Source organism: Cibotium barometz, chromosome 22, assembly GCF_041138505.1.
Source record: "Cibotium barometz isolate CiBa-2024 chromosome 22, ASM4113850v1, whole genome shotgun sequence".
Taxonomy (NCBI): domain Eukaryota; kingdom Viridiplantae; phylum Streptophyta; class Polypodiopsida; order Cyatheales; family Cibotiaceae; genus Cibotium; species Cibotium barometz.
Genome location: NC_141067.1, coordinates 26250935 through 26274828, shown reverse-complemented (window position 1 = coordinate 26274828; position 23894 = coordinate 26250935). Strand labels below are relative to the sequence as shown.

The window sequence follows — 23894 nt, the reverse complement described above, 5'->3', positions numbered from 1 at the left end:
ATATCCATACTTTTTCTTCATAGCACCTTTAAGATTGAGGAATATGCTTCTTACCCATTTCCTTTGAGATGGATTTGTTCTTTTATATTGAAGAGTGTTGATTCCTTTGTGGACTTCTCCTTCATCGGGCAACTTAGTGGTTCTACTTGCACTTCTTAATCAACTTGGGGAACCAAGGAGAAGTATTGTCTTTATGAAGCTTGGGATAACTTGAACCACGGATTTGATGGGACTCCAAAGTGGTGGCACTATGATTGTGTTACTATATCATTTTGGTTGCATGGATGATGCAATTGTGGTTACACTAATCCTTGTTTAGCCCAATGGTACTTGTTCTTCCATAGTCCGTGTAGCCATCATATACACCTTTCTAGCTAAGAGATTTTTTTTACAAAGATATTAACTTTTAAAAATTCTTCAACTTGCACCATGCATGAGTTAACTCTCTGGACATTAGCACTTGTGGCTCAAGTTCTAGTTTACCCAAGGTCTCCCATGTTCCATAGGAAAGCAAGTTATGACTTGCCCTTGTGTTATTAATCAATGCTATGCTAGAGACTTTGCTATATCTACCAGAGGTAGATATTTAAACTTGCCCCTATATCAGTCAATGCTATGCTAGAGACATGGTTACCAGAGGTAGATATTTAAACTTTCATCCTTCATATTTAAACTTGCCCCTATAGTAGTCAATGCTATGCTAGAGACTTGGTTACCAAAGGTAGATATTTAAACTTTCATCCTAACTGATTATTCAATCCAAGTCTTCATCTTTTTCAAGTGATGCAGTGCAGTGACGTTCACATTTAAAGTTTGGTTTTGAAATCTTTGCTTGGCTTTAGTCACATGGGCCTTAGCTCTGTCTCTGACCTACCATTTAGTTCTTTCCTTTTCTTATTTTTCTAGCCTTTTCCTATGTACCTAGGTTAGCATATCTTGGATCATGGGTCCATTGTAATACTTTTCAATTTACTCCCACCATTGATGTATCCTTCCTTTAATTCTCACTAAGCCATGTGGAGTGATCTCCATGAATCTGAATGGTCTCATACCCTGATATTTCAACTTCTTCTTCTTTTTGGAACCATCCCCAATAAGGACTAGATCCCCTTCTTGAATTTCCTTCTTTTTTTAACCTTTTGGTTAAACCCTTTTTTCCTACATAACTTCTCAACCATTAACCCATGTGTTATACTACCAATCTAGTTTCTCAAGGTCAATCAACCTTTTAGCCATTGCAGTTGAGTTAGTTGTTAACTATAATTCTCAAACTTAGCACAAGAAGGTATTCCATCGACATCACTGTTTCTACTCCGTATGCTAACTAGAACGGTGTGTATCCCATTGCAACTTTTTAAGACGTTGATAGGCCCCCAAAGCACAGTGTAAGCTTATGTTCACAAATATTTTTGGTTGTTCTTAACAACTTTTGTAAGAATAGCATGTAACATCTTGTTAGTGCTTTTAGCCTATTAGCCAAACCACCAAAAAACCTTAAACCCTAAACCCTAAACCCTTCAAGAGGTACTTAATTACCTCCTTGATGAAATGTGATCCTTGATCACTTACCAATTCTAATGGGCAACCAAATTTGGAAATGACTCGCTCATACAAGAATTTTTCTATGATATGAGCATTAGCTTTCCTCGAGGCCATGGCTTCTACCCATTTGGTAAAATAGTCTATATAGCCACAATAATATAGCGTGTTAGGGTTGTTGTGCAGTAAGATCGATAGGTACTATTATTAAGGGACATGAGGAATGTCAAAGATTTTTTGTACCACAGCAAAAGAGAGAATCACACACCAGTCATAGTTACACAATCGCACTAGGATTGTGAAACACACTGACATCTAAATGCACAAAGTGGTTCATTCTGCTACCTCTTGTTTGATGCCAATTGAACAAAATGCTTGATATCCTTTGCCAACACCCAGTCCCCTTGAGTCCCTTGTAGAGATACACCAATAATGAGGAAATCACTTCTTGGAAATTCACACAAGCAATATAGCATTAGCTTTCCTCGAGGCCATGGCTTCTACCCATTTGGTAAAATAGTCTATATAGCCACAATAATATAGCGTGTTAGGGTTGTTGTGCAGTAAGATCGATAGGTACTATGAAGTCAATTCCCCATTTCTCAAAGGATTGTGTAACTATGACTGGTGTGTGATTCTCTCTTTTGCTGTGGTACAAAAAATCTTTGACATTCCTCATGTCCCTTAATAAATTTAATGGAATCACCAAACAATGTTGGCCACCATAATTCTACTTGGAGAACCTTGCAAACGGTTTACCTCACTAGAAAAATTTCTTGCTATTCCGGATTATTCTTTGTAATGTTTATAAATTCATCGTCCCTTATACATCTCCTTAGCACATCATCTTTTTCGATCTTATATATTTATCTCACTATCAAGTGGTAAGGTACAAATAGCTTGATAATCCATTGCATCTTATCTTTATTCAATGATGAGTAATCTTTTAGAAAACCATAAGCAAGAAATTGTGATATCTCATCGCTCATTTTAGGTACTAGATCTAACGTGAATAAACAAGCATTTGGAAGGTCATCATGCAGGTTCACCATTAGTAATTTGAGATAAATGGTTGACTAAAACATGTTGGGATCCTTTATATATAGTGATCGTAAAGTCGAATTCCAAAAGAAAAAGCAACTAACGCATGATGTGTCCAATTGTGCAAGACTTGTTTACAAGGTCCAATAAAGCCTGATTGTCCAAAAAGAAAATAAATTTATCGACCAAAAGATAATGATGATATTTCTTTATAGCATAAAACATGCCAATCCGCCTCTTTTCGTGGTTGTGTAGTTCATCTTGACATTATTAAGTTACATGCTAGTAAGCTAAACATAGGGTAGTCCAATTTGTATTCCTCTGGTTGTGCCAACACACACACACACACACACACACACACACCCAATTGGAAAAGTTTGAAGCATCCATGTGTACGTGAAAGGGTGGTCTCAAGATAGGTGCACTAGCTAGTGCGTTCTTAAGCTCATCGTGCTTTTTGACATTCTTTCATCCAATCAAAGACTATTAATAGTTGATATGATGGTCTTGCAACCTTAGCATAGAAATAACCTTCGATAATACTCAATGTGGTCCATAAATCTTTGTGTATCTTTATAATTTGTTTTGGGGGTGGTAATTCCAAGATAAGATTTACTTTGGTGTCATGAGTGAAAATACCATTTTTTTGGACATGATGTGTCCCAAAATTAAACCGCCCCCCAAAAAAAAACATGCTTTACTTAGAATTAGAATTTCAAAGGGTTCAAGGATATCTGATATATTGGACACCTTACAAAAACATTTCTTAAGCAAGCTAGATGGTCTTTCCATCTTAAGTGAGCACACAAGTCATCTATGAAGACTTCTAACCACTTTTATAAGTAGTTCTTAAATGGCTTGTGTTGGTCTCCTTCAGGGAAATAGACACTGGATCATATTCCGAGAAACCATCCAAGAAGTTTTAGGCTTTTTCTCCATCCACTCATTCTAAATATATGCTCTGTATAGGGAAGTGGGTAATTATCTTTGCATGTTTGCGGCATGACATTATTTAGGTCCCCACACATACCTTTATACAGGGCTAGTTAACTATGTTAGCATGTACATGTGGTGTGGTAAAGGTTGCCTTGCTGTTGTGTAGGTAATTCGTTGTGGTCGAGGGAACCTACACACAGTGGTATCATGATTTCCTAAATGCATACAATGAGAGCACAATAAAGCATTTGTTTGGTCATAGATATGGTCACTCTCAGTGGCCGTATGATTTTGTCTACATACGTTTACATATTAACGAACACAATATTAGCTCTCTTCTCGATGGAGATGCACGTTTACCTGGGTGGCTCTCTTACCTCTTTTAACTTTAGCTTTTCTAGTATGGTTGTGCTTTGTCCGTTTGTTGATTGTCATCATGTTGTTTACTTGTTTTTCTCGTCCAAAGTCATGATGATGACTCAAGATTTAAGATGGCGCAACCATTTGATGGAGACTTTATATCCTTTGGCTAGGGTAACTCTAATATGTTATCTTTAAACTCTATAACTATTTTACAACATGTATCCATTGAAGTTAGTTTGGATAAGAGTAGATAATCATGGCTTGTACTTAGAAACATGGCAATAATTAATCATCAGGACGTGAACCTCTCCCAAAGTTTACACCACCGAGAGTTCATATATTTTAATCAAGAGACATAATCCCTCATTGACTATTGCTCTTGTTGCTTGATATTATGGAGGTGTGCTATTGGGCTCCATTTATCAAAACTTGGCATGACTATATGTTTTTAAGCCAAGTTTTTATCCTTAAAGGGCTTCAAGGTTTTGTACCATTGGTGAGCCTTTTAATCTGGCATTAGGAAAATGAATGAACCTTTGTAAGGCCGTCTATGGGCCCACATGTTTCACAAGCTTCCTTAAAGATTTCTAGATATTAAATGGGGTCTTCGTCACCTATAAATCTTTGTATCAACTTTGCTATATGATGTGTCTTCATCTGTGTTGGCCTTGGTGCATAAGCAGTGCTCAATCCCCTAGCCACCCCCTTCATAGTTCAGCAACCATTCTTAATAAATCTAGTGAACTGTGGCCATTGGTGGGGTCGATCCTAGAAGACCAAATGTGTTTGGTCTTCGACCAGGTCTTACCATATTAAACACTCCTCCTCTACCCCTTCCTGAGTCAAGCACATATGGTTTTGTACGGCCCCAACTGGGCATTGTAGGAGTGTGGTCTATGGGTTCTTGGCCTTCCTCAACCGACGTTCTCACATGATTTTGTAACGTCTACATGTGTGTCCGTATGTGCCCGAGAAACTATGGGTAGACAAGAAGTTGTTGATGTCTTCTTTTGTGTACAATTGGTCGGTCACTTCTCTCATCGTGTCAGGCTTTGGCTCCATAATGTTAAGTCGTATAGATATTTCCCAACCATCCCTAGAGCCTTCTAAAATTGGCCCTAAATGTGCACGTTCTTTTAAGGCTTGGGTTAGATCTTGGGCTAGTGTAGCTACAATTTTGGTTTGAGTTTCTACCATGTTTATCCTTAGCTAGTTCAACTGTCAAACCCTAAATTCCAAAGTTTTTTCTTAAAATTGATTGCAAATACTTAAAAGTGATTGAGGTGTGCATACTTAAAAGTGATAGAGGGTAAATTATGAAACAACCAATGTGAGTCACATAACTACTACTAGCTCCTCAGGTACAATTATGCCACAAGGACACAAAGAGAACGAAAGGGTGATGTAGAGAACTATTTTATGAATTCCAAAGGTGTTCTCAAGATTATTTGCCTCTTGGGATATAGCCCATAGCCCATTGGTGACTCTAACGTGGAGGTATTAAGCTCGAACTACTTGAATGACATCTAATTTCAGTACCCACCCTCACATCAAAAGAAAGGAGAGTGATTGAGGTGTCCTATATGTGCCACAAAGGACAACATATCCCTGATTGTGGGTTAAGGCAAAGGCTTAAGTATGAAACATTCAAATTGAGTCCCTCAACTACTCAAGTGCACAAAGAGAAATGAGGATTGCCAACATTATAGTTAAGGGTGTTTACAAACTTGGGTGGAAGCCCATGAAAAAGTTTTGCCCAACCAATCAGATCACCACAATCACCCACTCGTCTGACATTTCTTTACAGACTGTGACCACGCCCATGCACCCTTAGCGCTGATGTGTTTGCTGACTAGAGCCTGCTGACTAGAGCCCAACAACTACTGTTCTAGTTTCGGGCATAATAGCCTGCCCCACAGCTCTCAGTTGTTGCAGGATGCCTTTTTCGTGGGCATGCCCGCAGAGTCTGTAAAGGGTATTGTCGCCCAACAATTGTTTATCAAAAAGGTGCATGCCCACAGCTCTCAACCTTTTTCGTGTGGGCAGGCCCCTGTAAACACCCAAAGACAAAGTGTAATGCCAATGAAGGGGTTGATTTTTGAATGGTATGGGATTTGAACGATTTTTCAAGATTTAGTGTACTTTTTGACAGGCCATATAAAAGTTTCAGTGATCAGGCGTGACGAGTCATTCAATTGCTATGAACTATGCACGCCTCATTGGTGGGCTATAGGATGGAGGGGAGGCTGAGAGAACTAATCTAAGTGTGCAATGGACCTCTTATGTGAGTGCCTTTTTTTGGGTGAGCTGGGATTCCCTTTGTGCTCAAACCGTTGTGTGTCCCCACCCCCATGTGGGTGCCTTCTTTGTTGGAGGAATTCAAAAAGGGTGCAAAAAGGCTAACCGCCCTCTGCCCAATTGGTGGGGGTCATTTTTTTTCCTCGAGAAATATTATATAATAATACAAATCTACTATATAGTAATACATATACTATTTAACAGTCATGCAAATATTGTATTAAATGTGGGTTTTGATTGAATCCCCACACTCTCAATCTCAGCAACAATATAATAAGGATGGATTCTAGTGCAGCGGCTGCGGCAGAGGACGGCTATTTCTTTACTACCAACTCGAGAGACTCTGACCTCAAAATGGGCTCCAGTGGTGTTGCAGAAGAAGGTCATTCTTGCCCTCTCTTTATAATTTCCCAACTGTCTTTCCTTCACGGTTTAATTTTTGCTTAATCGGGACATCTCCTTGAATTGGGCTTTGATTAGACTTCTAAGCATCTTAATTTAGAATGGATTAGAAATTTTATAGCCTGAAAAATCGTTTGAATTGGGCATGAAAAACTTTAAAGAAAAGAAAAAAGGCTTAGGTAGTTTTCTGAGTATGGAGCAGTGTCAAAAGTTGAGCGTGAAAAAGATTTTCTTGCTTACGTAGATTTTCTATGTCCTGAATTGGCCACGACAATCTTCATGTTACATATTTGGTCTCATAGATCATTTTCCCAACACGTTAATATATTCTCTCTCTCTCTCTCTCCCTCTCTCTCTCTCTCTCTATATATATATGTGTGTGTGTGCACGCACATACATACAATCAATGTATATTATGTGTATCCATACATGTGTAAATATGCATATATATGTCTTTGTATGTGTGTGTGTGTGTGTGTGTGTGAGAGAGAGAGAGAGAGAGAGAGAGAGAAGGAGGAGGAGGAGGAGTTGCTTTAATGTCATCGCCAAGCCAACCATATATGATCCATATGACAGCACCGAAGTGCAGGGAATGGGACTTGAACCCGGAACTGCAATGAGAGAGAGAGAGAGAGAGAGAGAGAGAGAGAGAGGGGTTAACACACACACATATGTATGCCCATACATACATACATCATATACACATTTATGTATCATGTGTGTGCACGCGTGTAATCATGACATTTAGCGTTGCATCTCCGGAGGTTTGACAGAAACTCAGTACAAAGGGCCTTGTGTGAATATATGCTCTTATGCGTGCGTGTGTGTGTGTGTGTGTGGAGTGCGTGTGTGAGAGCATATCTTGATACAGAGTTCTACACCCACTATTGGGCACTGATGACGTTAGTGGGGATGTCGTAGTATCTAGTCCATACCATGCATAATGGAGTTGATAGTTGTATAGTCTTGTGGGTTGACTACCATGAGTATATAACATGCACGTTCCTAAAAGGTGAATTTGGGCATGTTCCTGGATTCATCTAGGTATATATATATTGATATATAGAATACGTCATTTTCTTTTTTTTATGATGACATGTTCTGTTTCGATATGGAAGCCTCTGAAGGTACCACACAGGTTTATGGATTGTTGTGTGGATGTCATCCGAGGGGTGCATCACACAAAGATGGTTATCTAAGAACTTGATCTCTATTGGCCAAACATGGGTGTGCTCTTGGGCCGATAGTATGATGCACAAGGAGCGGCTTTGGCTAATTCTGAGTAGGGCGACGGCTTGTCTAGCGTAACAACTCCATGAGTGCCTCGATCCTTGAACTTTGTATAGAACTATCTGATCCTTTGACCGGAACCATGCTTCCACTTATGGAGGAGAATCTGCTCGGGCTTGATGACTTTTGATTCTCCGACCACTTCAAGCTGCTGCTCATTCAGAACCTCTTGTAAGGATGGTCCTACATACGGCTTTAACCATGAGACGTGGAAGACATCATGCATAGGCCAACTGTCTAGCAATTTCAACTTCATGTAGACATCAGTGAGCTTCTTTACAATAGGGAATGGGACGAAACTTTGGAAAGAGAGCTTGGGACAACACTTGCCACCTGCTTTAAGCAACTTTCACAAATGTATGGAAGGCTTGTCACTCTTGGGTAGAAATCAACTCCACAGTTGATTAAAGCCACTAGCTATGCAATCATGAAAAAGTAATAACTTCACATAAGAATTTTGAAATTATTTTGTGCTTTGGTATCAAATGCAGTAGAGTGCAGTTGTTTTTGAGGTTTCTAGGAAGTTTAAGTGTTGCAAATTGTCCGTCCCTCCTCCGCAGGATGAGGAATTTGATCTTGCATCCATGTTTGTTTCTCGACCAAATCACAAAACTACCATAAAGTTCAAAACCTTCCTCCAATTGTGGATGTCAACAACGATTATTGTAGCACACACCAAGTTGCACGTGCACAAACAAGTCCTGGAAACCTGATGAAACCTGTCAACCACCCCCTCTGAATCCGGAACCACAAAGCCTGGAGAAACCACCTCCTTCTGCAAGTAAGCACCTACCACCTGCCTGGCTTTCCCGAAAGGTCCCCGTGGAAAGAACATTCTCAACTACTGGAAGTTCTATGTCCCGAATACTACGAGACATCAGAGCACAAGTGACCCGTTCAGCTTCCTCTGACTCACGAACACAAGAACTACCAACATCAGTACTGGAAAGTTCCTGCCAACTGCTGCCATCTACTGGCAAGCTATCCACCACCTGGTCTCGGAAAGCTCGCACCTGCAGCGTATCCACACACAGAAGTGGCCATTATCAGACTGCCACTCATCACAACCCTGAGGACCTGGGAGAGAGAGTGCTGAAAGCTTGTAAACTCCATTCTCCACTCCACCTTCCCAAACCACCTGGCCTGTTGCTTTGTCCCGGAGAGCAACAAAATGCTCATCAAACTCCACCCGTACGCCAGTCTTGCAAACCTGATGCACTGACAACAGATGAAAACCAAGGGACGGAACATACAACACCTGGGAGGAATGCTTCCCCCCTCTGCCATCGGGAACTATCTCCATCCTGCCCTCACTGTGAACTGGGATAGTGGACGTATCACCAGTAAGAATATGACCAGAAAGCCTGCAGAGATCCTGTAAACCGGAACGGGAAGGAGTCATGTGCCTAGAAGCACCACTATCGAGAATCCACTCCCGAGTATCCGTTGCGGAGAATCCTCCAATCTCCTCCCTGCCTGAAGAAAATGAAGCGTCGGTGTCCATCACCTCCAGGTGCACAAAAGCCGGAGTCTTCATGATTGCTACTGAGGAGTCTTCACCCTTCTCGGTCTTTCGCTTGGGACACTGCCTCCAGTAGTGGCCTTTCTCGCCACAATCATTACAGGTCCTCTCTGCCTTCAGCTTCTCGCGGTCAGCGTCGTCGGACTTCTTCTCAGAAGACTTCTCCGATGAAGCCTTTCCTTTGCCCGAGTTACGGCCTTTCGACCGTTGGCCAGTTAAGGCCTCCGAACCTCCACCCTGAGGAGGGTTCGTGAATCGTTCCTCCTGGTCCAGGACCATGGGCACAAGCTCCTCCTACGTTATGGTGCTGAGCCAGCCACCGGTAATCAAAGACGAGTAAAATGCTGAGTACGAAGAGGGCAAGTGTGACAGCAAGGTTATGGCCATGTCCTCTGATGATATCTCCTTCCCAGCCTGAAGAACTTCCTGCTGAAGAGCTTGCAGCTTGTTAATATGCTCCCGCATCGTCGACGACTTTGCAGGGCTCATAACCCGCATCTGTACTTCTAAGGAAATCCTTTTCATGGGCGATACCCTGTTGTAAAGTGAGGCCAAATGCTGCCATATACCTCTGGCCAGCGTCATATGCTTTACATGATTGATTACCTTGGTGTGCAGTTGAGGAAAATAAACGAACGAACCCTGGCGTTGACACGATCCCACATCTGTGTCTGGGCCTCCCGGTCCTTTCGGGTTGACGGTAACTCCCCTTCCTCTACTTCCGGCCGTGGAACACCAACAACGACAAAATCGGCGAGGTCGTAAGACTCCAGAACAGATTCCATCATCACCTTCCATATGCCATAGTTGCTCCCGTCCAACTGACAGTCCACCGGGAACGTGGGGAGTGTCGGGATCTTCACATGTCTCTCGGCCATCTCAAACAGATCTGCCATAGCGGGGATGTACTCTGAAAAGGGTGGGTGGGTGAGAACAAAGAAGAACTAAAACCTACCAGCAAATCAGCCCGCCTTCCTCTTGCTTCTCCTCTTCCCGAACAGTCCAAAACAGTCCACCAATCAGCCACAAAACAGTCCCCCTCTTGCTCACACAAATCCCAAGAACTATCTAGAGCCTAGGGCTCTGATACCATGTCAGAATACGAAGCGGAGATGATGACCAAATCTGGGAACACGAGCAAAAAACGCAGGCAGAAAAACAGCACAAGAGACAGAGAGAAGTAGGCGTGTAACTCTGCTCTGATATACACAAGAAGATCCCAGAATGATACACATATGGTATGAGGGCTGGGGGCCTATTTATATGCCCCCAGATAGGCAGTTGGCCTGCTGAAAAGACCTCCACGACTGTAGCATCAGTCGGCCAGCACTGAATGAAGCCCACGACTGAGTATGCCCAGTCGGCCAGCAGCTCAGGGGTCCACGACTGCTGATGGGTCAGTCGGCCAGCTACTCAGTGCTCCTGCCAACTCAGAACTGCCTCCCAAGCCACAGAAAAAATAGGAAAAATAAGGGAAAAATGCGGGGAGTGAGGAAAAATGATAAAACACCTGATAAGGGCGGGCACACCCACAACAAAGGCCCTGGTGTATAAATCTAGACAGGAGATGACTTCTAACACATCCGCCCGAGCGTGTCGCCATTTGCAGCACCGATCTTGTTTGTCAAGAAGAAAGATAGGTCTTCTCGGTTGTGTGTCGATTATCGTGCACTCAACAAGCTGACTATCAAGAGCAGATTCCCGATGCCTCGAATTGACTATATTCTTGAGAGGCTGAATGGAGCTAAGGTGTTCTCCAAACTGGATTTAAAGAGTGGGTACCACCAGGTACGGATTGTAGAGGGGGACATCCCCAAAACAGCCTTTCGTACCGAACGGGCCCACTATGAATTTGTGGTCATGCCATTTGGTTTGACAAACGCCCCAGCTACATTTAACCGCATGATGATGCGTGTTTTCCGGGAGTTGATTGGAGAGTGTGTGTTCATATTTTTGGACGACATACTCATATTTTCAGCTACAGTTGAGCAGCATGACATTGATGTGGAGAAAGTCCTTAAGTTGCTGGAAAGCAACGAGCTCTACGTCAATGAAAAGAAGTCAGAATTTTATCTGTTCCAGGTACATTACTTGGGATATATAATTAGTGCTAAAGGCATTCGACTGGATCCGGATAAAGTGGCCGAGATTGTTAACTAGGAAGTACCACAGACAGCTTATGACATTAGATCATTTGTGGGTATATGCCAGGCATATTCCACCCACATTGACAAGTTTTCCGACCTCTCGACAGACCTCACCGATCTGCTAAAGGGAGTGAAGACAAGAAGGCAAAAGATTCAAACGACTCCACGAGCGTTGGAGGCATTCCAGAACCCCAAGGTGGCTTTGTCAGAAGCGCCTTGTTTAGCCCTTGCCTCGTGGGACAAACCATTTCAAGTGATCACCGATGCGAGTAACATCGCAATTGGAGGTGTATTGCAACAGAATGGTCATCCGGTAGCTTACATGTCTCGTAAGTTACTGCCCGCCGAAAAGAACTACTCAGTCTATGATCGTGAACTCCTAGCAGTTATACAGGCCTTGAAACATTGGAAACATTTCCTGTATGGCCGTGACTTCGAGGTTCGCACTGACCATTAGGCATTGCGCTGGATTCAGACGATGCCAAGTGCACAGTGGAGTGATCGACAACACCGATGGAATCAGATATTCCAGCAGTTCGGTGGTATGATTGAGTACCTTTCAGGAAAGGCCAATCCAGTGGCCGATGCTTTGAGCAAGAAGGGACAAGTATCTACGATTCAGACCACTAGACTTGACCTTGTTGGTACAGGACTAGAAGACATGAAGCACACGTACGCGGATTCCGAGGAATTCGGTACTCAGTGGGAACAGGCATTGGATGCCACAGGACCATGCCATTTTCTGACGTTGGCTTTTCTACAAAGGCCGACTATGTGTCATGAAATCATTCCGGGCAGCTCTTCTCCATGATGCCCATGACGCCATTACAGGTGGTCATAGGGGCATGAATTCGATCCTGGAGAAATTAGACCGGCAATACTATTGGCCAAAGATGAGGCGTGATGTGGTGTTTACGTATGTACAACGCTGTGACATTTGTCAAAAGGTGAAAGCTCCTCGTGGAAAGAAGATAGGGTTGTTACAGCCTTTGCCAATTCCTGAGGGTCCTTTCCAGGACATTTCGATGGACTTTGTCACAAATCTGCCTCCCAGTCCGAGTAAGCGTAATACGCAGTGTTTAACTATTGTTGATAGATTCAGCAAATTTGTTATGCTTATTCCTTGCAGGGCCAATGTGACCGCCGAGGATGTTTCCCAGCTATTCATTCGGCATTGGTACCCGATTGGCGGGATCCCTAGAACCATAGTGTTAGACCAAGATGCCAAGTTTACCAGTCATTTTTGGAGGGCATTGTTTGATAATTTTGATACTAAGTTGATTTTTTCCAGTGCATTCCACCCACAGACAGATGGCCAGACAGAGATATACAACCAGTTGGCCTTTGATGTGCTGAAGTGTTATGTCCACGATCAGCAAGGTAAGTGGGAATCGTTTTTGCCCTTAGTTCAAGCTGTTTTGAATGACTCTTTTTCTTCAGCCTATTGGCAGGACTCTATATGAGGCAGTGTTTGGAACGCCTTTCTAGTCGTCGTTAACCAGGACTTCGTCTTCAGTACTACCGGAGGCGAACAGAGTGACAGAGTCTTACCAGGAGATCCTAGAGTCCGTTAAAGACAGATTGGCTAAAGCGCAAGAGGCCTACACTCGACAGGCCAATAAAGACCGAAGGGACATGAAGTTTTCGGAAGGGGATTGGGTGTATCTTCGGATTATGAAGCAAAGATTGAAGCAGGTGGGCAAGCGATGCCCAAAGTTGTCTTTCAGGAGCTTCGGACCATTTCCCATCCGGAAAAAGATTAATGAGGTGTCTATGCAATTAAAGCTACCTCCGAGTTGGACTATGCACGATGTATTTCATGTCAGTTGGTTAAAACCATATGCAGGTCCACCCCCTTCAGAGGTCAAAGACGAAGCGGAACCAGACATTGTTGATGAAGTAGAAGTAATGGTTCCAAAACAGATCCTTCTGCACCGTTTCAAGCATGGCTCAGGCCGAAGACTACGACAATTCCTCACGAAGTTTCACGACCGAGGAACTCATGAAGCGGTATGGCTCGACAAAGAATTTTTCGAAGACTATCCGGCATTATTGACGGATTATTTGGAGGCTATGCAGCTTCCGTCAAGTTAAGCAGAAGGGGATGTCACGTGCATCCCGCACTTGGATGCCACGTAGACATTTCTGTACAAGAAGGTGCAGGTCCTGGGATGGTGAACTGGTCCCATATGAGCCCAGTCCGGGACGAGTCAGCCAGGGATCCATCTCCGACGTCTGAGGTCAGGTGTGCATTGTCCTGCACATGAGTCCAAGGTCAGGTGTGCACTGTCCTGCACATGAAACAGTGCCAGTCCGCGCTGTGAGTCTCCCTCTAGAATGATGTCAGTGGTTCTGTGTATCTGGTATGGTACCGGATGCCAGATCACTGAGTAGATTATGTTTAGGACAAGGGGCCAGCCCATAGGACTACCCCGGATCTGAGTGGGGGCATGGGAATGGTGTAGAACCACCCCCACGAGGGCCAGGAAGGCCCAGGCTGAACCCACCAGCCATGGAGGGGCTGTAGGACAGCCCTAGGGCACAGATAAGGCAATCTCCAAGAGATTACAGCCTTTATATGGCTGTAGGGCATGTATGGGGCAGCCCATACAGGCTGCCCAGCCTTGGGATTGTGGACAAAAGTGGTGTCCAACCAATCAGAAGCAGGCGCATCACTTAGCCTGTTAGGGAAAAAAGGTAGTATTTTTTGGGATTTAATTCAGCATTTATTGCTGAATTTCACCAATCATGGGACATAGCTTGTTTTTTCAGCTGGCCGACTGCTCCTCAAGAGGAGTATAAATAGTGGAGGCCATAATCCCATCATTCATCTCAGTTTTCACCAAGTGCTCAAACCAATCAAGGGCCAGTCAAGCCAAGGAGATTGCCAAGCAAAGGGGTGGACTTTTGAAGGTCAAGGGCAGGATTTTCCAGCCAAGAAAAGGTCAAGTTTTTTGTATTTGTTTTCAGATTTACATCATTCTAATAAAGCAAATACACCATCTGTGGTGGGGGCCCTACAGAGGGTAATTGGGACCCAATACTGTATCCTCTCCATCTCCCCCTTCTTTCTCTATTTTCTGCACATCTCCTTTCAGTTTGTGCGTTAATTCCATCGCGAAAAGAGTGCTGATTTCTGAGTTTTGAAGTACCGATCCTTCTCCGAAGCTTCTGCATATTACATCTGGTCTGCGATTGCTCGCATCATCTGTTGGAACATATCTGTAACACTCAAGCATGGTGCCCTAGCTGGGCTGCCTGGTGCACTTTGGTCCCAAGGTTCTTGGTCTCTCTCGTCGTCGAAGCTCGCCGTAGCAGGAAAACGCACTTCCTTTCCGGAGCGCAATCTGACCATCACTGTGTGTGGGAGACGTCCGGAGGCTTCCGGAGGCTGAAAACCAACCGTCCTTTGAGGGATAGGAGTCACTTTGAAAGGGGTAGTCCACCGGTGTCTGAAAACCAACCACACGTGCGAGAAAAAGTTATGGTTTCTTTGCTGAATCTTTGCACTTGAAGTAGGCTCTGATACCACTGTAACATGCGGAAGCTTCGGGGGAGATCGGTAACTTCAATGCTCAGAAATCAGCACACTTTCCGCGACGGAATTAATGCACAAAACTGAATGAAGATGTGCAGAAAATAGAGAGAGAGAGAGAGGGAGAGAGGAGAGGACACAGTATTGGGTCCCAAATACCCTTTGTAGGCCCCCCACCACGAATGGTGTATTTGCTTTATTAGAATGATGTAAATCTGAAAAGAAAATACAGAAATCTTGACCTTTCTTGGCTGAGAAATCTCTGCCCTTGACCTGCAGTCCTTCACCCCTTTGCATTAGCAACTTCTTGGCTGTCCTGGCCCTTGTTTGCTGAGCACTTGGTGAATTATGAGATAACACAAATGGTTTATGGCTCTCCTATTTATACTACTTCTAATAAGCAGTCGGCCAGCATTATATCTAGGCGGCCAGCTATATTTTGTCCCACGACTGGATATTCAGCATTAAATGCTGAATTAATTCAAGTAAAATCTGTGCTTTTCTTCCCTTGAGGGCTGGACACTAGGCGCTTGAAAACAGAGGGCTGGGCACTGTTTCGCACGCAATTTGGGTGCTGGGCAGCCTGTATGGGCTGCCCCATACTTGCCCTACAGCCATTAGAATACTTGATGTGCAATCGGCTGCGCGTGGCATGCCCCTAGAGCTGTCCTACAGCCCCTCCATGGCTGGTGGGTTCAGCTAGGGCCTTCTTGGCCCTCATGGGGGTGGTTTTACACTATCCCCATGTCCACACAAAGACTCGGGGTAGCCCTATGGGCTGGTCCCTTTTGCTAAAAGCAAACCCTAACTACCTACACAATGATCTGGCATCCAGTACCATACCAGATACACAGAATGGACGGGCGGGCGCCCAAGTGTGGACTCTCGATGACCGACCAAGAGCCTATAAAAGGGTGGCCAAGGTTAGTCGTTAGTCATATAGAGTCTCGCATGATTTGTGAGAGCTCTATGGTCTGGAGCCTGGATCTAGTGCAGACGTGCACCTGCTCCATGCAGCCGAGGCCGGTAGCAGTCTCGAGGCCCGCGAGGGTAGCTTCGTGTCAGTATGGGACGTCACGAGGTAGAGATTGGTCGGTACGTCCATCTAGTTACCTCAGCTCGTGGCTCGGTGGGGACAGCCAAGTCTGTGGGCTTGCCCACGGCTGTCATGGTTGGGAGGTGAGTCAAGCCTGCACCCCCTTCTTGTTTGTTTGGTTTGTTTGCAGGTTTCGAGTCTCGTACCAAGAACGTTCTACGAGGAGATCCTATGTGGATTTGACAGTGGTATCAGAGCATGCCTCGTGAACGAGCAAGTTGGTAGGTAGAGAAGATGAGGTCGAAGAAAAGGTATGAGTTCAAGAAGCTTGCTGTTTTTTGTCTATGCATGCGTCTGTTTTTCAGATTAGTATGTGCTTTTTTCATCAAAGAAACCTGTGATGAGGGTGTAGGTGGTTAGCAGGGTTGTTTGCTTTGAGAGAGAAAAAAGAAAAAAGCATGCTCGCTTTTGTTGGATCGAGAGAGAGAGTGAGAGAAGCGATCGATGGGCTAAGCGTGGTCGCGTGCTGGTCGTGGGATACCGGAAGTTGTAGGCGGCCATGCTGGCAGGCGCCTAGGCCTATGCAGGCAGGCGCCCAGGCCTATGGAGGCGGCCAAGCCTAGGCGCAGGCCGCCTTGGACGCCTGAGCGAAGGTGGCGCCGGCAGGAAAGCATGCGACGGTAGCCAGGTGGGCGACGGCAGCGCTAAATCTAGGAGGGGGGAGAAAAAAAAAACTAGAAAAAGCATTCACGCCAACTTCAGTTTGCTTTTGTTTTTTTTTTAAGATTAAACTTTTTAAAAAAAAAGAGAGTTTAAAGGCTCCCTAAGGTTTAAAAGTGTTTTTTTTAAGAATATATATATATACATATTAAAAAAAAACACAAAAACAAAAGCTCAAGTTGCTTTTGGGGAAGATTATATAAACCCCTTAAGTGGGCTTCTTGCCACACATCTCTCAAGTTTTCAATCTCTCAAGCTCTCAAGTTCTCTCGCACTTTTCTTGTGCGAGATCGAATTTTCTCTCCACTTGCCCTCCTTACGATGTCAACCCAAGAATCCAAGTTGGAGCCCCTTGTCGAACGCGAAGGCTTGCAGGCTACGGAAGATACCGAAGCCGATCTTTTTGACGATTATGTGTCCAAATCTAATTTCCAAGAGTTCAAAGTAGCTCTCGAAGCTTCTTCTTCGGAACGTCAGGCACAAATCGCCGCGCGCAGATGCAAGCTTTGCAGAACTCCATCTCTCTATTGACCACTACCCTATCTACTCTTTCGGGTATGGATACCTTGGCCGTTGCTTTAGGCCCCAACATTACCCCGGAACAGTTCGGGGGCGAGCAAAAGCAGCGTACCAAGGAGATCGTGGACACTTGGCTACATAAGTGGCAAGTCCATTTTTATCATCAAAAAAGATCGGGTTAGCAGCAGGTTTCCTCTCAGGCAAAGCTTTGCTTTGGTGGAAGGAACTCAACCCTAAGCCAACGACTTGGGTACAATTTGAAGACGTCTTCAAGAAGGAATTCCTCAAGAAAGAGGATGATTATGATGTTGTTGCCCGATTTACCGCGTTGACCATGACCTTGCAGCACCTCACTTATGAGGTCTACCTCCAGAAGTTTAGGGACTTGCAGATGAAAGCTACAAAGATGGATCCCATTACTCTTTTGGAGTTCTTCGTAGCCGGTTTACCAGACTCATACTGTTTACAGGTTAAAAATAACAAATGCAAAACTTTGGACGAAGCCATTCATTCAGCTCGTATCTATGATGATACAATGGTCTCTTTCAAGTCTAAACCCGTTACCGATTTTCATTGACATGATTATCTCATTGATATCGGCGGTGATTGAGACACAATTGGCTCTTGTGCTTGTGTCTAGCATATCTTCCACGGAATTCTCGCCCATTTTTTTTGAGTCATGATTTTGATATTGGTGTTATGGAGACTTATTTAGTCTCACCCATTTCTTTGGGCAATGGATTCTTCAGTTATATTGGATTTTTGAGACTGTCTCGTCTCGCCCACTTGATGGGACATGATTATATCTTGAATATATGGCTTGAAGCTTAAAGTTGCGGCCAACTTTTAAGAAGCTGGGGAGAATGTCACCAGCTTGGACATTTCCCAGTATGAAAGGGGTCTGGTGGACTCCAGGATGTCTAAATATTTGGAAAGTACATCATTACATCTAAAATTGAGCAGATACCAAGAGTTGGCAAAGTGCCTATGATAGAATGTCTACCAGTTGGGATATTTTTAGAGATAAAGTTTATGGAAGGACCCATCTCTTAGATTGGGACATGTGGCAAGAAAGTGGACCGAAGTGAGACAAGTGGCCTGACACTTGTTAGAAAATGGATCAAAGTGAGCCAAGTGGCCTCACACTTGTCACTTTAGCTATTGTGTGGCTCTCCACTTGTCATTGTAGCCTACTCTTGCCATTTTAGCTCATGGGAGGTCTAAATCTATAAATTGGAGCCCTCTCTCTTCATTAATAGAGGCTCTCTTGCTGCACACTAGCCTCTACCACATTACAGGCTGCCCTAATGATGGCTACTCTCTTTCTCTCTCTGTGGAAGGCTGCCCATGAAGAATACCAGCTGTTGGGGACTGTTTTGGAGGCTTCCATCGCGAAGAAATACTGAAGGCAAGGGTATTTAATCATTTATTATGATTTTTAGCCATTGTACTTATTGTACCAAGCTTTGTACCTGCTATACCAGCCATTGTACCGGCTGTACCATCTTTTGTACTTGTTGTACCAGCAGCCGGTACAATGGGTGGTACAGCAAGTACAATGGCTAGAAAGCATAATAAATGATTAAATACCCTTGCCTTCAGTATTTCTTCGCGATGGAAGCCTCCAAAACAATCCCCAACGGCCGGTATTCTTCATGGGCAGCCTTCAAGAGAGAGAGAGAGAGAGTAGCCATCCTTAGGGCAGCCTGTTAACGGTGGTAGAGGCTAGTGTGCAGCAAGAGAGTCTCCATTAATGAAGAGAGAGGACTCCAATTTATAGATTTGGGCCTCCCATGAGCTAAAATGGCAAGAGAAGGCTACAATGACAAGTGGAGAGCCACACAATAGCTGAAGTGACAAGTGTGAGGCCACTTGTCTCACTTTGATCCACTTTCTAACAAGTGTCAGGCCACTTGTCTCACTTCGGTCCACTTTCTTGCCACATGTCCCAATCTAAGAGATGGGTCCTTCCATAAACTTTATCTCTAAAAATATCCCAACTGGTAGACATTCTGTCATAGGCACTTTGCCAACTCTTGGTATCTGCTCAATTTCAGATGTAATGACGCGAACAAAATTTCCATCGGAGTCGGGCCAAAAATAGCAACTCTCCTAAATTTTAGGAGTGTGGTCCTTTGTATTCTAGGATAATCCCCCATTCCCAAAGCTTGTACTTTTCAAATATTTAGACATCCTAGGGTCCACCAGACCCCTTTCATACTGGGAAATGTCCAGGCTGGTGACAGTGAAGGTTTCATCCTTGCGCGATGGAGGAAGGGTGGGTGTAGCCAAATTAGGCGGGCGGGTGGGACATATACTCAAATGTAAAATGCTACCCTATTTGCCCCCACCATCCACAAACTGGCCAACTTGCAGGGTAGGGCAGGGCCGGGTAGCCCAAATGTAAAATGCTACCCTATTTGCCCCCACCATCCACAAATTGGCCAACCTGTAGCATCCCCTTGGAGGCACCCTTTTGCTGCTATGGTGGCCGCCTACTGTGTGCTGTCATGCAGCCTGAATCGGGCTGCATTTTTGCCGCATACTATGTGATGTCCTGCAGCCTGAATAGGTCTGCAATTTTGCTGTATTTGGCCGCTCTTATGCTCTCCCAGATCTGGCCTTTGAGTGTCCACTACTGGGCCCCCTTGATGCCCCTTCTTCCACCCCTATCTACCTGCGTATGAAGCACCAACATGCTGCCTTCCTTGCTTGCTTTGTCCACTCTACTTGGTGCGTTTGGCCCTCTTTCTTGCCCTTTGGCTGAGCGCCCCTTCCACACCCAAGAGCTATCTAGTATAGTATTTGCAAAATGCAGCCTTGATGAAAAAAAAAACGCAAACCTGAGTGAAAACGCTGAAGACATGGGGTTTTCCACGATGGATCTCCATGCCCTTATGAGAGAAAAATATTGCAGCCTTTCTACCGTCAAAACCTAGCGCTATGATACCAATGTAACATGGGTGCTTGCGGAAGCATGTTTATGAATAGATTGATTGCAATTAGCACCTAATCAGAGACTTAAACCCATGCATAACAAACTGTTTCTTCTTCATGCTCAATACACAATCGAGAGAGATGACCTAATTATATCAACATGAAGAATGTACAATGCTTCATAGAGATACTCAAGGTAGCACTACTTCTGGGCTCAATGACTCAATGATGAGTGATTGAATATGCCTATGTTGCATGCGCTGAAGCCTCGCTGGACTGATCCACAACCCTAAGCCTTAAGCCTGATTAAGAACATTGATGCTAAATAAGCATGATTAAGATAGAGGAGAGGGAAGAATTACTTAGTGGGCTGAGCCTGAATGCTCCGATACCAATGTTGCATGCGCGGAAGCCTTTGCTGTATTGACCCACAGTCCTAAGCCTGATTAAGAACATTGATGCTAAATAAGCATGATTAAGACAAAAGAGAAGAAAAGAGAGATTGGTGTCAAGGTTTTCTTGTATTTTTATGTGGTATAAAAAGGTTACATAAATGCTTGTACATGATGTAGGTCCTTGGCCAGCCCCTAGGGGATGACCTCTGGCTCCTTTCTACATGCTAACTGATGAATGAACTTTATAAGTGCTGAATGCCCTTGGCTGAATAATGATTGAATGCTTATATATGCTGAGAGGTACTGGTCGGCCAGCTACCAGGGCCTGTTGGCCTGCTGTGGACATGAACCATAGGAAAAAATCCCTAAAAATTCTGCACTTTATGCCATGCTGCCCACACAAGATGCCATCTCCTTCTGGTTGCTTGGCTGCCTGCTGTTGGAACCCTTGCTGGCAGCCAACAGCATCTCTGCTGGCTGCCAACAGGGTTTCATGCTCTCCTGCTGATGATGATGATTATGATGCTGATGTTACTACTGATGCTGATGCTGATGTTGATGATGATGGTATGCTGCTGCTGATCATGCTTCTGATGCTACTGACGATGATGTGGCTGATGCTAATGATGATTATGCTGTTGCTACTGTTGCTGATGTGATGCTACTGATGAAGATGCTGTAGATAATGCTGCTACACTGATGACTGACTTAACTGATGATTAGTCATGGATTAAGACAGTTCCTACATAGGATTAGCCATGGCACGGGCGTGCACGTGATAGCCTAAGGCCTAGACTCCTATTTATAGTGTCTAATGTTGGTGAGTTGGCTACCAACTGTACCAACCCTAATAATAATGTCCAATTAAGTGTGTTCACACAATAACCCAATAACTCTATCCACATTGGTGTGCTCGTTGGTCGCGTGGACAATATTACAATGATATGGCATAATAGCCCTTACAAACATATGAATCCGGCCATGTACTTGACCTTTGAACTAGTCATTTGGGTAGAAGCATGCCCACGTTACACTCGAGAGTGTGCACGTGACAGTAATGACTGTGTACTTGCCTTTCATGATAGAGCCAAAGCCAGAAGTTAGAAGCTGCTGTTATGGTCCTTGTCTAGGTAGAGGTAACAATATTGATGTGGAGAGAATCTGCTTCATCATTTACTTCCTAAGTGACATCGTTAGATTCTACAAGAAGATTCCTCTGTTGTGCGAGGCCAGGCTGCTTTAAAAGTAAATGTAGGCAAAGCAAAGGAATGAGTTGCTAAGGACATGGAGCCCATGGAGCCGAAAGCCTAGTCGTTCAAGGAGTACAGGATATGCATGATTTAAAGAAATACACAGAGTCAGTGATGATTATGTATCTATGCATGATTGTGAGCTAGGTTATGTAGATAGGTATGATGATGCTAGTCACCATCACATGCATATACAAGCTATAGATGATTAGTCCAATGTTTTAAGGTGGGATGAATGCTTGCTTTCTTTCAATGCTTAATGAAATTGTCTAAATTTTTTGGAGGAGTTGACTACTTGGAATACTGCTTAAGTCAAGCTTTTGCCTTTTTTGGAAATCTGATCGCAGGCGGGTTTCAAAATGATCAAGGAGACCAAGCTGATGAAGTCTACGGACAGAGGAAGAAGAGGCGTGCAGAAGAAATTACCATAGTTTCTGTCTTGGAAAGCACTAGCAGGGCTTTGGAAAGTGCCTTGGTGAGAGTAGCTCAGGCACAGATAGATGCCTACAATCGAAATAGTGAGCTAGATAGGATGCAAAGACAAACCATCAATGAGAGCCTCGTTGGAGTGCTTGAGAAACTTGCAGAATCTATAACTAGGGTGGCTGAAAGGCTTTAATGTGCGACTGAGTGGGACCAATGAGTTCAAAGCAGACTTTTTTGATATCAAGGAATGGATACATCTTGTTTTCTAAATCTGCATATATCTTGATGAGAATGAGTTAGTGTATGTAATGGACTGAGGACTTCTGGTAGGTCAATTGGTGCAAGAAATGCATAAAAGTGATGCACTCCATTGCCTAGTTTTGTTTAGTTGATCTTCAGGTTAAAGATTGCGGGTTTTTATCAGTGACTCTCTCTTGCCCGAGTGGTTACTCACTCCCTACCTCATCCAACAGGTCGTATGTTCGAACCGAGACACCTTCTTGCTGGGTTTTCCAGAGCTTTATCATTATTGTTGGCCAGCATGTTCTTTATACTGGCTATAGAATTACCACAGGTAGTCTGTGGAAATCAGCCTATGGGCAGCCTATGGGCAGAGAAGAGAGAGAAGAGTGCAGCGGAATCACACATACAGCACGAGTCCTGAACTACTGTCTGTATTATGTACAAGAAGAAAGCTACAACTGAAATCAAGCACAACAGGAAGGATCTGGGAGGGAAGACGTCACTGCTCAGCCCAACTGCTTTGTTGAATACAACTCTGGCTGGATGAGACACTCTGGAGAAGTACTGGCATTGATGATGGGATGTAGAGGATTCCCATTGATTATCGAAATATTCTTTCCTATTTTAGACTATCCAGGGGTGACTTATGCTCGCTGCATGTGTGCATTTACTTGCCTTGTAGGTTCTCAAGCGTTTTGCAGCCCTAGGAATCAGTAACACCATGTGGCGTTTGTTCTAGAAAACTACAATACATGAAATATGGGATGCCCTTTTGTAAGAGGTTATCTAAACGTTTTACTACTTTATATATATGTAGATATAGATACGTGTGTGTGTGTGATATATATATATATATACTAGTATTGGACCTGCGCGTTGTTGTGGCGACCAAGGTTCCAGAAAAGAACCAGTTCCCTCTCTATAGCCATCTCTCTCTCTCTCTCTCTTTCACTCTCTCTCACTCCTAGGCCTGCCCCCATCTCTCTCTCTCTCTCTCTCTCTCTCTCTCTCTCTCAGATGTCTGATTGACCAAGCTAGGGCGCGGGAGAAGAGATTATACTGTTGCTTTGTGGATTTCTGCAAAGCATTTGACACGGTGCCACGAGAGAGACTCTTCCAGCGCCTACAGTCGTTGGGGATCCCATCAGAGATGATTTGGGCATCTATGCTTTATATGAGCAGGTCCTCGGGCGCATACAATGCCCCGGGGGGCTATCTGATGTTATTGCTAGCACCATAGGTGTGAAGCAAGGATGCCCACTCTCTCCTACACTTTGGGCTATACATCAATGAGG

The 23894-nt window shown here is 44.1% G+C and overlaps 1 protein-coding gene across 1 annotated transcript; it reads left to right on the top strand.

Annotated features, from left to right (window-relative positions):
- Nucleotides 1-6391: 6391 nt before the first annotated feature.
- Nucleotides 6392-22645, top strand: LOC147626457 (uncharacterized). Its single transcript, XM_086816531.1, has 2 exons — nucleotides 6392-6559; nucleotides 22278-22645. Exons 1-2 carry the CDS (start codon nucleotides 6457-6459, stop codon nucleotides 22547-22549), a joined length of 375 nt encoding a protein of 124 aa, XP_086672657.1. The 5' UTR covers nucleotides 6392-6456; the 3' UTR covers nucleotides 22550-22645.
- The last annotated feature ends 1249 nt before the right edge of the window (nucleotides 22646-23894 follow it).